This window comes from Vipera ursinii, assembly GCF_947247035.1.
Source record: "Vipera ursinii genome assembly, chromosome: 6".
NCBI lineage: Eukaryota > Metazoa > Chordata > Lepidosauria > Squamata > Viperidae > Vipera > Vipera ursinii.
This window is the reverse complement of record NC_139515.1, coordinates 73,284,357-73,300,598: the sequence shown is the minus strand read 5'-3', so window position 1 is coordinate 73,300,598 and position 16,242 is coordinate 73,284,357. Positions and strand designations below refer to the sequence as shown.

The window sequence follows — 16,242 nt, the reverse complement described above, 5'->3', positions numbered from 1 at the left end:
GGGAAAAAGAAGTAAACGTGCCTTTTTTTAAAAAAAAAAAGTGTTTCTCCACTTTGAATATACTGTATCTTAACAATGTGGTTTCGTGTTTTATGTATTTTTCATTTTGGCGTCCTTAGTGGTCCCCCAGATTGATGGTTTTCTTGCAGACATTTCATTACCAAACTAGGTAACGTCATCAGGACCGATGACGTTACCTAGTTTGGTAATGAATTGTCTGCAAGAAAATCACCAATCTCGGGGACCACTAAGGATCCCATAGTTCAATCCTCAGCTACACACATTCTCTTCTATCAATTTTTCACTTTTTTTGTTGGTTTCATTTTTGAATTGCTACTGCCATTTTACCGCTTTTTTTTTGTAGCCCATTGTTATGATCCAGGTGGTCAAGGCAAGACAGGCCTCTAGAGTTATTTCTCTTGAGAAGTGTTAAACAAATTCCCTTCCAATGACCAGTAAGGCTCCACCCACAGTCCCCAATACAATAGTCCAGATATGTCAAACACAAGGCCCGGGGGCCAGATCCGGCCCGCGAAGTGGTTTCATGCGGCCCGCGAAGCCATCCTGGAAACAGTGAGGGAACGGCCCCTGCTGCCTTGGCCCTGGCCCCGAGACCCTCCTTCTGCCAGAGACCCTCCGATCTGTCCCACTCCTGCCCAGGCCCCCATAGGCACCCTTGATGCGAATGATGTAGAGCTGGCCATGCCCACCCAGTAGGCCACGCCCACCCAGGCCACACCCACCCAGCCCCCTGAGGGTAACCGCAATGCTGATGCGGCCCTCAATGACATTGAGTTTGACACCCCTGCAATAGTCCATAAATTAGGAAGAAAGTCCACAAGGCAAAAGTCCAGGCATAAGATAAATTCCTCAGGACAACAACAAAGTACAAGGCAAAGATAGTTTGGAGGTAAAACAAAGAGCCAAAAGTGGTCCACAAAGTTAGTACAAGACAAACAGCAGTTCCCAAAGCAAGGCAAATGTCATGAGTCAAAGCTGGAGGAATATAATCCAAAACAAACAATTGTTTCTAGCAAAGACTAACTCCACAGGTTCTTCTTAAGTTACTCCCCTCCAGGTGTTCCTTGTGAGGAGGGGTGGGGCAATCTCCTCCTCAGTAGACTTGCAGCCCTTCTCTGGGCATGCCTATGCTCCATTCTCCTTGTCCTTGGATCAGTGGAGTAGGCAGCTGTTCCTCATCATAGGGGATTAACTGCTTGTCAACACTGCCCTCAGCAGCCACTCCTCCCCTGTGTCTGTGCAGGCAGGCAGCTCTCTGCCTTGTCCACCACCTCCCCCAATGCCTGAGAGGCCCAGGATTGCATCACCCACAGCCCCTGGTGTGCCTTCCTTGACAGCTGCTCCCATTTCCAACTCTTCCTCCGAATCAGCCTCTAAGGAGGCCATGGCACCCATCTAACATAAAAATAAACATAAACATAAAAAAATAATCCAGCTGGATTGAGCTAAGGTCCACTTAAGCCTAGCATTTGTTTTTTACAATGGCCAGTTGGAGACATACCTTATCCCACACTTATTTCCTGCAGCTGGAATTTAGAGGCAGGTTGTTCCCAACCCAAGGGGCCCCAAGAATTGCTGGCACTGCCTCCCTCTGCAGTAGTTGTAGCTTCCGAAATGCTCTTCAAGAGTAGCCCCATGAAGGCCACATTGCAACAGGTGAGTGTGAGATGAGGAGGGCTTAAGCCACTGGGCATGTATTACAGTGGGTCATTTCATTTGTATTAGTGTTACATTTGCATCTTAATACTTTATGACTTTATGCTTAATACCTCCCCATTCATTTGGGAAAGGCAAGGGAGGTCCCTTGCAGGTTGTAAACCCAACTGAATTGACAAATGTCCAAGTTATTGCTTCCTGATGCTGCCCAAGATCATTGCTGGCCTTGCTGTGTTTACTGGGAGAAGACAATTGTTATATTGCCCTCTATCTCCATCTGAATGGGTGACCCTGCTTCAACAGAAGAGCTCATTTACCTCCTATTTGACAGAGCTTTTGACCAGTGTTGTCTTGTTTTTCTGATGTTCTTTGAAGAACTTGATTGTCTTTCTAATGAAATACTTTATGAGTCTATTTTGCACTACAATACAATTTATCTTGTCCCATCATTTGCACTTCTACTTTTTGCCCCATCATTTACATTACTAAGTAAAGGATTTTCAGTGCCTCCAGTCCTGTGAACCAATGATAGTTTATGTTTTCCTTCTGTAGCAATGTATAAATTGTGATGCTGAGAGTGTTGTGAAATTAATCCCAAGCATCCTTTTCTTCCATATGGAGTGAATTGGAAAAAGATCTCTATTTGGTGTGGGAACAGCAGGCTAAGAATCCAGGGTTCCTGGCATAACAGGTTCCCTTGTGTAGATATTCAGTTTAGTGGCAATTGCTATGTCTTATGTTAATGCATTCCTCAAGTTAATTCCTTCTTCCAGTCAGCTTCATTGGATGACTTGTGGTCTCAGTATTTGTACAGGGAAAGAAAAAAAAATTCTTTCCATTGATTTTCTCCATACTGTGTACAATTCCCTATACCTTGAACATGCAGCCCTTCAATAACCGTTTTGCAAACCTAAAAACACTCGATCATTTTTTTTCTTGTACACAAAGGGCCCAATCCCTCTACTCACTTTGGTTGCCCTTTTTTTTACATTTTTTCCAGCACCATTTTATCTTACAATCAGAATTGTACATCAGATCCTAGAGACAGATATAGCACAGATTTTTTTAACAGCATCTATCATGTTGGTTGTTTGATTTTCAATCCCTTTCTTAGGATTGGCTTCCCAGATTTTACAGATGCTGCATACTAAGTTGTCATTATGAGATTGCAACAGGATATAAATCCAACCAGTCAATCTTCAGCTGTGCTTTAATTATATTTCCATTAAATGTTTTCATAAATTATTTTTTATGCATCAAGAGATTTGAAATAGTAATGACTACACTGCAGCAAACTAATTAAGTTTGGTTTCGTTATTGCTCATCAAGCAAGCTAAAACATTTACATTTAAAATGATTGATTTTAGTCAGTGTGTTTTATGGTTAAATTGTTAGATTTTTTTTAGATGCACTAAAATATGCATTTGAAACTGTACATTGAAGTTTTTCAGGTTTAGAAAAATTATAGGCAGTGTTTGATACCCCTTAGTCTCATTTTAATAGCTGACTATATTCATGAGGAAGTATATATTTGCTTTGTTGCTGATCAGCTGCAAAGCAGTTGCTGCAACATTAGATGCTTTGTGACAGTGTTGGTAAAACTTGAATTGAAGTCCACCCATCTTCAAGTTGCCAAGACTGAGAAACCTTGCTTTATGATAAGGACAAAGCAGTAATAAAACAGACATACCGCTCAAGCTATTTCCATTATCTTAAAGTTACTGTAAATGTTTACATTTTTTCAGACGATGGAAAAGCGATTCAGGTTTTATTTATTTATTTAAAAGACTCACATAGACTTAATATTTTATACACAGTCAACTTGTCTGCCGAGTGGCATTTGAAATAGTGCATTTGATAAAGCTTGGATTATTTTAGCTGTATGCAGTTGATTAGGAAATACGACTCAATTAGGAGGAACATGCTTCTTGAACTGTGCAGCAATCCATGCACAGATACAGGTAATCCTTGATTTACAACCACAGTTGGGACCAGAATTGCTGTTGCTAAGCAAGGCAGTTGTTAAGTGAGTCAGACTACCTTTCTTTGCCATGGTTTTAAAGTGAATCATGCGGTGATTAAACAAAGCTGGCTTCCCCCATTGACTTTGCTTGTCAGAAACCAGCTAGAAAGATTGCAAATAGCAACCAGATAATCTTGAAATGCTGCAACCCTCCTAAATACATGTTCATTGCCAAGAACCCAAATTTCACATGACTATGGGAATGTGGTGACAGTCTGAGTGCAAGGATCAATTATAGGTTACTTTTTTCAGTGCCGTTGTAACTTCAAATGGTGATTACATCAAGGATACTTGCACTGTATAAGGTTCCGCTGTTAAAACTGCACCTTTAATTGTAGAGCCCTTGTACCCCAGTTCCTTTCTGGAGATATTTATATCCTTTTTCTGGGCTATTGCAGGTGGAGCGCGAGAAAGCTATTCTGCTGGCAAATCTTCAGGAATCTCAGACCCAGCTGGAACACACCAAAGGGGCCCTCACAGAGCAGCACGAACGGGTCCACAGGCTCACTGAACATGTCAACGCAATGAGGGGACTGCAAAGCCACAAAGAGCTGAAAGACGTGGATTTTGAGAAAGGCCGGGATTCTGGGGAAGAAACCCATGATTATGAAGTGGACATAAATGGCTTAGAGATCCTAGAGTGTAAATACAAGGTAGCTGTTACCGAGGTGATCGACCTCAAAGCCGAAATCAAAGCCTTAAAAGAGAAGTATAATAAATGTGTTGAAAGCTACACTGAAGAAAAGGACAAGTATGAGAGCAAGATCCAAATCTACGATGAGCAGGTATCCGGCTTAGAAAAGTCAACGAAGGAAAGCCACGAGAAAATGATGCAGATGGAGAAGGAGCTGCAAAGAATTACAGGCGTTGCCAACGAGAACCACAACACCCTCAATGCCGCTCAGGATGAGCTGGTGACTTTCAGTGAAGAGCTTGCTCAGCTCTATCACCATGTCTGTCTCTGCAACAATGAGACGCCCAATAGGGTTATGCTGGACTACTACAGGCAAAGCCGAGTTACTAGAAGCGGGAGCTTGAAGGGGCCTGATGATCCAAGAGGACTTCTATCTCCCCGCCTTGCCAGAAGAGCAACGGTGCTGCCTGTTGAAGCCAGGGCACCAACCGAACAGGGTTCAAAAGAGAGCACTGAAGCCAATAAAGAGCCAAGTCCAACAAAGACCCCCACCATTTCTCCTGTCATTACAGCCCCTCCTTCCTCCCCGGTTTCCGACACCAGTGACATTCGGAAAGAGCCGATGAATATTTACAACCTCAATGCCATAATACGAGACCAAATCAAGCACTTGCAGAAAGCGGTAGACCGGTCACTGCAGCTGTCCCGGCAGCGCGCAGCGGCCCGTGAACTGGCACCTATGATCGATAAGGACAAGGAGGCTTTGATGGAAGAAATAATGAAATTAAAGTCCCTGCTGAGTACAAAACGGGAGCAGATAGCAACCCTCAGGGCAGTGTTGAAAGCCAACAAGCAGGTAATTTGGAAACTGTAATGTCCTTTTTATAATTTGGTATGTAATTTATGGATTTTTAAAATTGCTTAAAGAGCGATTTTACAGTTGATTTTACAATTGTTTATTTTTGAGCTTTTGTGAAATTAAACAGTGGAATATTTTTAGGTTTGTATGAAGTCCCAAAAGACAAGAAACAGGTACATTTTGCTAATTACATTTCAAATCAACTTGGATTAAATTTTTACCCTTGTTCTGATACTGTTAGAAAATTCTGATCTGGTTTCAAGCTGGATCATGAAAGAAATGCACTGGATGAGCTGCTTGAAAAGAAAGTACAGGTAGTCCTTGACTTATGACCACAAATGAGCCCAAAACCTCTGTTGCCAAGTGAAACATTTGTTAAGTGAAACTTGCCTCATTTTATGACTTTTCTTGTTAAGTGAATCACTGCATGGTTGTTAAGTGAATCTAGCTTCCCTATTGATTTTGTTAGAAAGTTGCAAAAAGATGATCACATGACCCAGGGACACTGCAATCATCATAAATATGAGTCAGTTGCCAAGCATCTGTATTCTGATCACGTGATCATGGGGATGTTGCAATGGTCATAAGTGTGAAAAATGGCCATAAGTCACTTTTTCAGTGCCACTGTAACTTTAAATGGTCACTAAATGAACTGTTGTAAATCAAGGATTACCTATACTTTATTTGATAGCATAGAGTTCAGCAATTGAGATAGCTACAAATTTGTGGTATTGGGACTGGTAATATTACAGGAAAATTGGTCCTTTGTGAGGTTTGTGAATGTGTCATCTGAAATCTTTATTCTGGTGGACATGCAACTCCGAATCTGTCCTTATCTCCCTTTTGTGTATGTCTATGTGCTGAGGTTGGGGTGCCACATTTATATATCCAGGAAAGCTCTGTTGGAAGAATCAGGTCCGGTTCCAAACTGGGAAAAAGACCCTGAAAAATAAAATGGAGGACTTTGTGTTTGAGATGCTTGTTCCTTGTGAAATGTATTTTGGCCTGTGTTTGAGTGTGCCCTTTTCGTATACTAAGTATTGTTGCCTGACTCCTATTGTGGCTGGGAGGTCATGTCCTTGGAGCTGGATGGGGAATGTAGATTTTAGGAGTCTCTGTTTTTCTAATCCCATCACCTCCAGCCTTCTGTGGGAGCTGTGGCTGAAGGCATTTTGCTTATGAACAGCCCCCCCCCATTTCCATTTCTAGAGACTTCAGGCTTCTGCTTGAAGCTGTTTCTTTTATTTCTGCCTTTAAGAACATGTTTCTCCTCTTCTCCTTTAGGGGGAAATATAATATTCTGCCTTTTTTAATATTCCCTCAAATATTTCATTCTCTAGGGGGAAGGAGCTTCCCATCTGGTTGCTATTCTTTGTGAGACAGATGATTTTATCAGTTTCAGCCTGGCTGAACTTATCTGGCTGTTCATTATCAGCTGAAAGAAGTTTAAGAGATTCTCACACCATTATTTCTTCTTCTATCTTGTATCTTGTATGTTCTAGCTTCAGGTGAGGCTGCGAGTTTCATGAATAGAGAGGGTAGCAGGGATGCTATATGAATATGACATTTCACCCTACAATGCTATTTAACGAAGTTCCTGATTATGGGACTGTTCATATTTAAAAGATCTATCAGCCTGACCTCAATACCTGGGAAGATTCTGGAAAAAATAATCAAACAATGAATCAGAAAACACCTAGAGCACGGGTCGGCAACCCGCGGCTCCGAAGCCGCATGCGGCTCTTTAAGCCGTCTCCTGCGGCTCCCAGTCCTCCTCTGCCATTTTGGAAAAAAAGTGGGAATAAAAAAGTCCCATTAAGAGAATGGGGTGGTGGAGGTTTGGGGAGCTGCGTGCGCAGCTCTCCAAACTTCCACCCCCCAGTTTGGAGAGCTGCTGCTTTCGTCAAACATGGACGAAGGCAGCAGCTCTCCAAACGGGCAGCGGCGGTTTGGAGAGCTGCACGCGCAGCTCTCCAACCCGCCGCTCTTCAAACCTCCAGCGCCCCGTTTGCAGAACTGCTGCCTTCACCCATGTTTGACGAAGGCAACAGCTCTCCAACCGAGGCGGTAGAGGTTTGGAGAGCGGCGGGCTGGAGAGCTGCGTGTGCAGCTCCCCAAATCTCCACCGCCCCGTTTGGAGAGCTGCTCCCTTCGTCCATGTTTAACAAGGCAGCAGTTCTCCAAACGGGCGACGGCGGTTTGGAGAACTGCACGCGTAGCTCTGCCGCCACCTCTGCAAGCCTCCGCTGAGAGAATGGGGCGGTGGAAGCTTGCCGCCCATTTTCTCGGCGAGGACTTCTTTCGGGGGATCCAGCCTCTGCCGCCCCCTTCTCTCAGCTGCCCAGCTGAGAAAAGGGGGTGACAGAGGCTGGATCCCCTGAAAGAAGTCTCCGCTGAGATGAGAGAATGAGGCGGTGGAGCGCTCCGCCAAGTATGGGGCAGTGGAGGCTTGCTGCCCATTCTTTCGGCGGAGACTTCTTTCGGGGGATGCAGCCTCTGCCGCCTTCTCTCAGCTGGGCTCTGCCGAGACGAGAGAATGGGGTGGCAAGCCGCCGAGAGAATGCGGCGGTGGAGCGCTCCACTGGGAGAATGGGGCGGTGGAGGCTTGCCGCCCATTTTCTCGGCAGAGACTTCTTTCGGGGGATGCAGCCTCTGCCACCCCCTTCTCTCAGCTGCCCAGGCAGCTGAGAGAAGGGGGCGGCAGAGGCTGCATCCCCCGAAAGAAGTCTCCGCTGAAACGAGAGAATGGGGCGGTGGAGCGCTCCGCCGAGAGAATGGGATGGTGGAGGCTTGCCACCCATTCTCTCGGCAGAGACTTCTTTCGGGGGATCCAGCCTCTGCCACGCCGCACCGCGCCAACAGCAAGCCACCCCATTCTCTCGGCGGAGCGCTCCACTGCCCCATTCTCTCAGCGGCTTGCTGCCCCATTCTCTCATCTCGGCAGAGCCCAGCTGAGAAAAGGGGGCGACAGAGGCTGGATCCCCTGAAAGAAGTCTCCGCCGAGATGAGAGAACAGGGTGGCAAGCCGCCGAGAGAATGGGGCGGTGGAGTGCTCCGCCAAGAGAATGGGGCGGTGGAGTGCTCCGCCGAGAGAATGGGGCGGCTTGCTGTTCTCTCGGTGCAGCACGGCAGAGGCTGGATCTCCCGAAAGAAGTCTCTGCCGAGAGAATGGGCGGCAAGCCTCCACCACCCCATTCTCTCGGCGGAGCGCTCCACCGCCCCATTCTCTCGGCAGCTTGCCACCCCGTTCTCTCATCTCAGCAGAGACGTCTTTCGGGGGATCCAGCCTCCGCTGCCCCATTCTCTTGGCGGAGACTTGCAGAGCTGCTACCTTTGGCTGCTTTTCTTTCGGGGCATCTAGCTGTTGATAGAAGGGGGCGGCAGAGGCTGGATCCCCCAAAAGAAAAGTAGCCAAAAGCAAGCTGAAACAGAGAGAAGGAGACTGCAAGAAGGGCAAGATCAGCGCGGGCTGAGAAACACTGATCTCGTGTTCCTGGCAATCTCCCTCAATTTCCACTTGTGAAATTTGGGGCTGGCGCGCGTACCTCCCCAAACCTCCCCAAATGTCGGCAGGTCTCCGTACCTCCGTGCGAACGGGCAGTGGCCCCGCTTGTTGCGAAAGCTGCCGCGGCCCATCTGCAAAACTACCACTTTCGGAAGCTTTGCAGACGGGCCGCTGCCCGTTCACGCGGAGGTACGAAGACATGCCGACATTTGGGGAGGTTTGGGGAGGTGCGCGCGCACCTCCCCAAACCTCCCCAAACATCGGCAGGTCTCCGGACGGCGGCGGCTTGGGAGAGGTGCGCGCGCACTCTCCAAACCGCCGCCATCCCGTTTGCACAGATGCCGTGAACGCGGCAGGTCTCCAGACGGGACAATGGCAGCTTTGCAGACGGGCCGCCGCAGCTTTCGCAACAAGCAGGGCCGCTGCCCGTTCGCGTGGAGGTACGGAGACCTGCCGACATTTGGGGAGGTTTGGGGAGGTGCACGCGCACCTCTCAGAATGGGTAGTGGCCCCGCTTGTTGCGAAAGCTGCCGCGGCCCCTTCTGCAAAGCTGCCGCTTTCGGCAGCTTTGCAGACGGGCCGTCGCTGTCGCGCAACCGGAAACCGGTTCCATCACACATAAAAAAAGGCAACTGCGCGTGTCCACGCATGTGCAAGAAATGTTTTTTGCGCATGCGCATGCATGTACACATGCACGCGGCTCCCACTTTTTTTTATGTGTGATGGAACCGGTTCCCAGTGGCTCTTTTCCTTTTTCGGGTTGCCGACCCCTGACCTAGAGGCAAACAAAGTCATTACTAAAAGCCAACATGGGTTTGTCAAAAACAGGTCATGCCAGACAAGTCTTATTACATTCTTTAGTAAAGTGACAAAATTCTTCTAGTGGACCAGACGAATGCTGTGGATATAATTTACTTGGACTTCAGTAAGGCATTTGATAAAGTAGATCACAACCTACTACTTGATAAGACATAAAAATGTGGGTTAAACAGCAACACCACCAGATGGATTCCTGGTTGGCTGACCAGCAGTACTCAGCGTGTGGTCCTCAATGGAATTGCATCTACATGGAGGGAAGTGTGTAGTGGGGTGCCCCAGGGCTCTGTTCTGGGCCCAGTGCCCTTCAACATCTTCATCAACGATTTGGATGAGGGGATAGATGGGGAACTCATCTAATTTGCAGATGACACCAAACTGGCAGGAATAGCCAACACTGCAGAAAACAGGCGACAGACTTGAACACTGGGCGCTATCTAACAAAATGAAATTCAATGGTGAAAAAAGTAAGGTTCTACATTTGGGCAAGAAAAACCAAATGTACAGGTATAGTAAAGGGGGTGCCTTGCTCAATAGTAGTAACTGTGAGAGTGATCTTGGAGTCCTAGTGGACAATCACAATCACAGTGTGCTGCAGCTGCCAAAAAAGCCAACACAGTGCTAAGGCTGCATTAACAGAGGGATAGAATCAAGATCATGTGAAGTATTAATACCACTTTACAATGCCTTGGTAAGGCCACACTTGGAATACTGCATCCCGTTTTGGTCATCACGATGTAAAAAAGATGTTGAGACTCTAGAAAGAGTACAGAGAAGAGCAAAAAGGATGATTAGGGGACTGGAGGCTAAAACATATAAGGAATGGTTGCTGGAATTGGGTATGTCTAGTTTAATGAAGAGAAGGATGAGGGGGGACATGATAGCAGTTTTCCAATATCTCAGGGGCTGCCACAAAGAAGAGGGAGTCAAGCTATTTTCCAAAGCGCCAGAAGGCAGGACAAGAAGCAACAGATGGAAACTGATCAACGAGAGAAGCAACCTAGAACTAAGGAGAAACTTCCTGACAGTTAGACCAATTAATCAGTGGAACAACCCGCCTTCAGAAGCGGTGAATGCTCCAACACTGGAAGTTTTTAAGAAGAGACTGGACAGCCATTTTTCCGAAATGGTATAGGGTTTCCTGCCTGAGCAGGGGTTTGGACTAGATGACCTCCAAGATCCCTTCCAACATTATTATTATTATTATTATTGTTATTGTTATTATTAAATTTCAGAAATTAGAGGTCTATAATTTAGATATCTTAAGATATTGTGACACTTTTTGATTTGTTAATATGTCATGGATACTTGATTTTTGAAATATATCCTGTATGTTTGTTGAGACATTTCTCAGGAACATTATATTAATTTCCAATATGGAAATAAAATGTGGATGTTAAAATTGAAAAGATAGCATATATTATCTCTTTTCAGTGGAACTGAAAAGGGATAAAACATTTCAGAAAGCATATAACTGACTTTTTCCTGTATTACCCAATATTGTCCTAATCCCATAATTTTGAAGGCCTAAATACATGCTACCACTACATGGACATACCTCAAGCCAGCACATTAGCACATATCAGGTATTGAATGTTGGTGTAATTTTTACAATATAAATAAAGGTTTCCATAAATCAGACTTCCAGCCTGGTGCACTTCAGATGTGTTGGGAAAGAAGGCTAACTTAAAATCATCTTCGTTTTAACTATAGTATATATCCTTCAAATTCTCCATTCCAATACATAAAATATTTTCTTAAAATCTGCTACTATAATCTCATGTTTCTAAAAAGGTTCTTCTATTTGAAATTCCTAAACTTTATTTTCCCTCCCAACCTTTTAATCTCTTAATGAAGAAGAAAAGAAGGGGATTTTCTTGACATTTGTCTCCTTCTAAATCAGTGTTTTTCAAACTTGACAACTTTAAAATGTGTGAGTTTCAACTCCCAGCATTCCTTACCCAGCATGCTGAGGTATTCTGGGAGTTGAAGCAGTGGTGGATTCAGCCGGTTCGTACCAGAACCGGTGGCTATTTTTTTGTTGCCCAGGCCCAGAACGGACTTCCGGAAGTGGCATCCACAGAGAGAACCGGTTGTTCACATATTTGAATCCCACCACTGCGTTGAAGTCCATACATACTAAGGTTGTCAAGTTTGAAAAACACAGTTCTATATTGTTCAGTTGAGGAAGTCTTCTTTCTTTCTTTTAGGCACTTCATGATTAGTTATTATAGATTTACCTTTCTTTTCAGCCAAGAAGAAAATTCCAAGTTATCCTTTGAGTTCAATCCCCTACTTGTATCAACCAGATGAAAATAAATGCATATGTTTTACAATAAATGCATAAACCTGGAAGAATCCAGAATGATTTCAACAGCAAGCTTTTATTCTTTGCTTGGTGACATAAGATATGTCTCTTTGTTTTAGACAGCAGAAGTGGCCCTGGCCAACCTGAAAAATAAATACGAGAACGAGAAAGGCATGGTAACAGAAACGATGACTAAACTGCGCAACGAATTAAAAGCTTTGAAAGAAGATGCAGCAACCTTCTCATCCTTGAGAGCCATGTTTGCAACCAGGTACAGAAACTAATTGTTAAGACAGGAGTTTAGCTTATTAAGCAGGAGTTTAGTTTTGGCTTGGTGCAGACAAAGAGGAAAAGACCAGTCTCTCTCAGTCACACTTTTATTCAGATCTGAACAAAAGTGGGTCCTCCCATAAAACTGGAAGGGCCTAGAATGATTTCAACAGTAAGCTTTTATTCTCTACTTGGTGTCATAAACAGGAACCTACAAAGGTTTTCTCAGCAGCAGATGAGCAAAGTACTTAAATACCCAACCACCCTCCTCCTAGCAATAAGTATTCAAGCATATTCTTCTAAGAACTGTGGTTTTTGTTAGTCTTTTCCATACTCAGGACGCATGGTTCCCATTTCAGCCAATTCAACAGAATCCTGGAGAACAAAATGGAGGGAACAGGCACTTGAATTAGGGGTGCTGACTTACAAGCTCTCTGTGTATGCAATACCACTCCGTGGGAGCAGTTTTTCTATGACATAATTTTATCAAGTGTTTTATATTCCTAGCAGTATTCAAGCCATTGTCTCAGCCAACTATTCTCCAGGGGTTCAGGCAAGGGTTGATTTTAACTTTATCTGCAGAAAAATTCTCCAGAACAATCAGTTCCTAATTATGTATTAGCTCTCTATATCTGCATCCCTAAATAATTTGTCCATGAGATTCTGATCTGTTCATAGTATTAATTTGTGAAGGTACAGTAAAGTCAGTAAGCATGCTTCCTTTCGCTCCTATTCTTTTTTTAAAAAAAATAGAATATTATTATTATTATTATTATTATTATTATTATTATTATTATTATTATTATTTTAAAAAAGTTGGAAGGGACCTTGGAGGTCTTCTAGTCCAACCCCTGCGCAGGCAGGAAACTCTATACTAGGGATCCCCAACCACCAGTCCATGGACTGGTACCGGGCCACGGCATGCAATCCCATTTGTGGGATGCAGGCAGTGAAACCAAGCCCCCTCTGGTCTATGGAAAATGGTTCCTGGTGCCCAAAAGGTTGGGGACCTCTGCCCTATACCATTTCCGACAAACGGTTGTCCAATCTCTTCTTGAAAACTTCCAATGTTGGGGCATTCACAACTTCTGGAGGCACTGATTAATTGTTCTGTCAGGAAATTTCTCCTTAATTCTAGATTGCTTCTCTCCTTGATTAGTTTCCATCCATTGCTTCTTGTCCTGCCTTCAGGTGCTTTGGAGAATAGTTTGACTCCCTCTTCTTTGTGGCAGCCCCTGAGATATTGGAACATTGCTATCATGTCACCCCAGTCCTTCTCTTCGTTAAATTAGACATACAGTATCCAATTCCAGCAGCCGTTCTCATATAAAGAGTCTCAACATCTTTTTTTACATCATGGTGACCAAAACTGGATGCAGTATTCCAAGTGTGGCCTTACCAAGGCCACACTTATTTATTTAAAAGGATAAAAATGAGCATAACTTGGACTGGTGAAGCTGATAAGAAAAGAAAGTGGACTTCAAGATATATCGACAATGGGGAAAAATCACTTAAGAATACACTAGCAATTGGAAATTATCCAAGAATTATTTTATTAAAGCTAACAAGTTACAATGAGTCTCTGTTCTCCAGCTATCAAGAGAGAAGAACACCATTCAAACTCTTACAAAGAGTGGTAGAGATTTAAGTTGAGTGTAGTACACATTTCACCATTGACCAATAATTATTTTAGCCCTGATAAGGAAGACAGTTAAGAGTACAAAGGAATCTGACTGCCCCTGTGTGAGAACACTTTGTTATGCAGAATACTTAGCCTGTGGGAACCAATTAAGCTGATGGTTATTCTAATCTAACACTCTCCCACTTTGAATAGGGGAAGTTGTAAACACACAGATAAGTGCATAGAAACAAGAAAGATATCCTCCACAATATTTACATTTTAGGATTTTGTAGTTTAGAAGGAAGACAAAGCAGATAACTTTTTAAAAAATCCTCTAAAATGTCAACTTTTTTTTAACCTGATACTTTATCAAATTAAGTATTTTTTTAAAAAAAATGTTATTTCTTTTCTTGGTTCATTGTTAACTCTAAACAGGCTTTAGGAGCACCATATGGCAGCTCATAAAAGAAGTCCCTTCAATTTGCTTTTGGTGAAAGGAAGTAATAAAAAATGTAGATTAAGCATCTAGAAGCAGTGCTTTTTTGTAAAAAAAAAAGATGCTGGAACTCTCTCAGGGTTTATAGGTCATAAAACCCGTCTTGCCTACCCTACAAGGTTTACCTTTGTAGTTGAAAAAAACAAACCTTCAATTTTTAGTGTATCTAAAAGACTAGTTAATACTATTAATGTTACCATGCACTGTGTGGCTTTAAATTACAAGAAGGCATTTTATTAATCTTTTGGGACATTTTATCACTGGCATACCCATTTAGTTTAATGAGTGGAAATGTCAGCTTTCTACTGTATGTGGAATGAAATTGGCCCAATAAAACAAAATTTGGTTGCTTGTAAAAGATTGAATTATTTTTAAGAAGTTGTCAAACAAGTTGGAAAAATTTACATTTGGAGTTTAATATGGATAGTGACTTGCAACAAATTAAAGTTGAAACTTTGTCAGTGAACAGATTACTATTAATTTACCTTTAAGTTAAACCCAATTTAATAAATAGATCTGATTAAACCTTATACTGTAGGTCTACCTTTACATCTGACCAATACATAATTAATGTATATTATTATTATTAATAATAATACCTCCAAATCACAAGATATTGCTTTATTCTTATTCTTCCCCTCTGCAGTTTGAATGTAAAATGTAAAAGACTAAAAAGAGATTTTCGTAGACATCCCAGCCTTTGAACTACCCAAGGAACTGAAACAGTAACGTTTCGCTGTCCGGCAAGCTTCTACGCCAGCCGCCTTTCTTTCCTCTCGCTTCGCCTCTTTTTAACCTGGCACCCCACTTTCTGTAAGGGAAGGCAAAAGGCTTGCTCACCCTCTCTTGAAAGATGGCCTCCATCTTTCCACACCACATGGTCCTTCCACACCACATGGTCTGACCCAGCCAATTAAGCCTCGCTCTGGCTCTGGTGTTCTGGTGCATCATGGCTCCTCCTAGAGGAGGCAGACAGCACCAGAGGGGACCCCGCTCGCACCGTACCACCAGCGGGGAATTTTCAAAAACAAAGGAGGATAGTAAGGAAAACAATAGGAAAAGAACCCAACTCTGGAAAATCCGTCGAAAAAAGGTGCCGGAACTCTGTTCCGGTGTGTCCTATGACAAAAAAAGGCGCTGTCTAGACGAAAACTTTTACTTATATTATTTAATACAATTTTCCAAAATCTGTTGATTCTGTATGTTGCATGTACAAAACTACCATTCTTATTTCCCATTGGTTTTATTTTATAATCTCTTGCTTAAATTAGCCATTAAAACATTTGTAGAATTAAGTCTGAGCCCTTGATAAATAATGGTGTCAGACTCCACTTAAATGCAGCACAGTGTGATTTTCTAAAACTTGGCTTATATACAAAATATATTTCGGTAAGCAAAGAGAAAAAAAAAATCAGTAAAATTACAGATGCTTCACTCAGTGACTGAGACAATAACCCAGTATGTGACTCTCTGGAAAACTACTGTTTTGATCTGGATAATTTCTGTTTCAATTTGTAAATGATGATTACATCAAGCATCAAGGTAATTTTTTAAAAAAAGAAACAGTCATCTTCCTACCCTGAAAACAGCCCATGTAAATGTAGCAGTGGAAGTCACTTTTAAAGTAAGAAATATAGTAGCAGCAAAAGCAAATGAAAGGAAAGTGCTTTCAGTAGCTAGCTGGTTTATGAATACAATAAAGCATGAAAAATAGGACTTCCGGTGGCGGCGCGGTGCCAGAGACAGCCTTTTCGGGCTGCCCGCGGCTCAGCTGTGTTGTTTTCACCCGAAACAGCGCCGATCAGCTGTTTGGGTGGATTGGAAGCCCCCTCCTCGGGAGAAGAGGAGGGGGTGAGGCCCCAGGTAGGGGTTGAGTTCTCCGGGGCCGCCTGAGCTTAAAGCTTGGGCGGCTGAAGGATTGAACTCCCCCGTAGCCTGGGTTGCTCCCAGCTGTTCAGCGTCTCTGCTCCGGGATTTTTGGAGCGGAGCCAGGCGTTTGCGACCACCCCTGCCAGAAGGAAAGACCATGGAAT

The 16,242-nt window shown here is 43.6% G+C and overlaps 1 protein-coding gene across 7 annotated transcripts in view; it reads left to right on the top strand.

The window, feature by feature from the left end:
• BICD1 (BICD cargo adaptor 1) overlaps positions 1–16,242 on the top strand; it is a 134,486-nt gene that overhangs the window by 72,120 nt on the left and 46,124 nt on the right. For all 7 annotated transcript variants that reach the window (XM_083365151.1, XM_083365158.1, XM_083365157.1 and 4 more), the window contains 2 exons: positions 4,099–5,190; positions 11,942–12,093. In XM_083365151.1, coding sequence (XP_083221277.1) covers positions 4,099–5,190; positions 11,942–12,093 — 1,244 coding nt within the window. The remainder of the gene's footprint in view (positions 1–4,098; positions 5,191–11,941; positions 12,094–16,242) is intronic.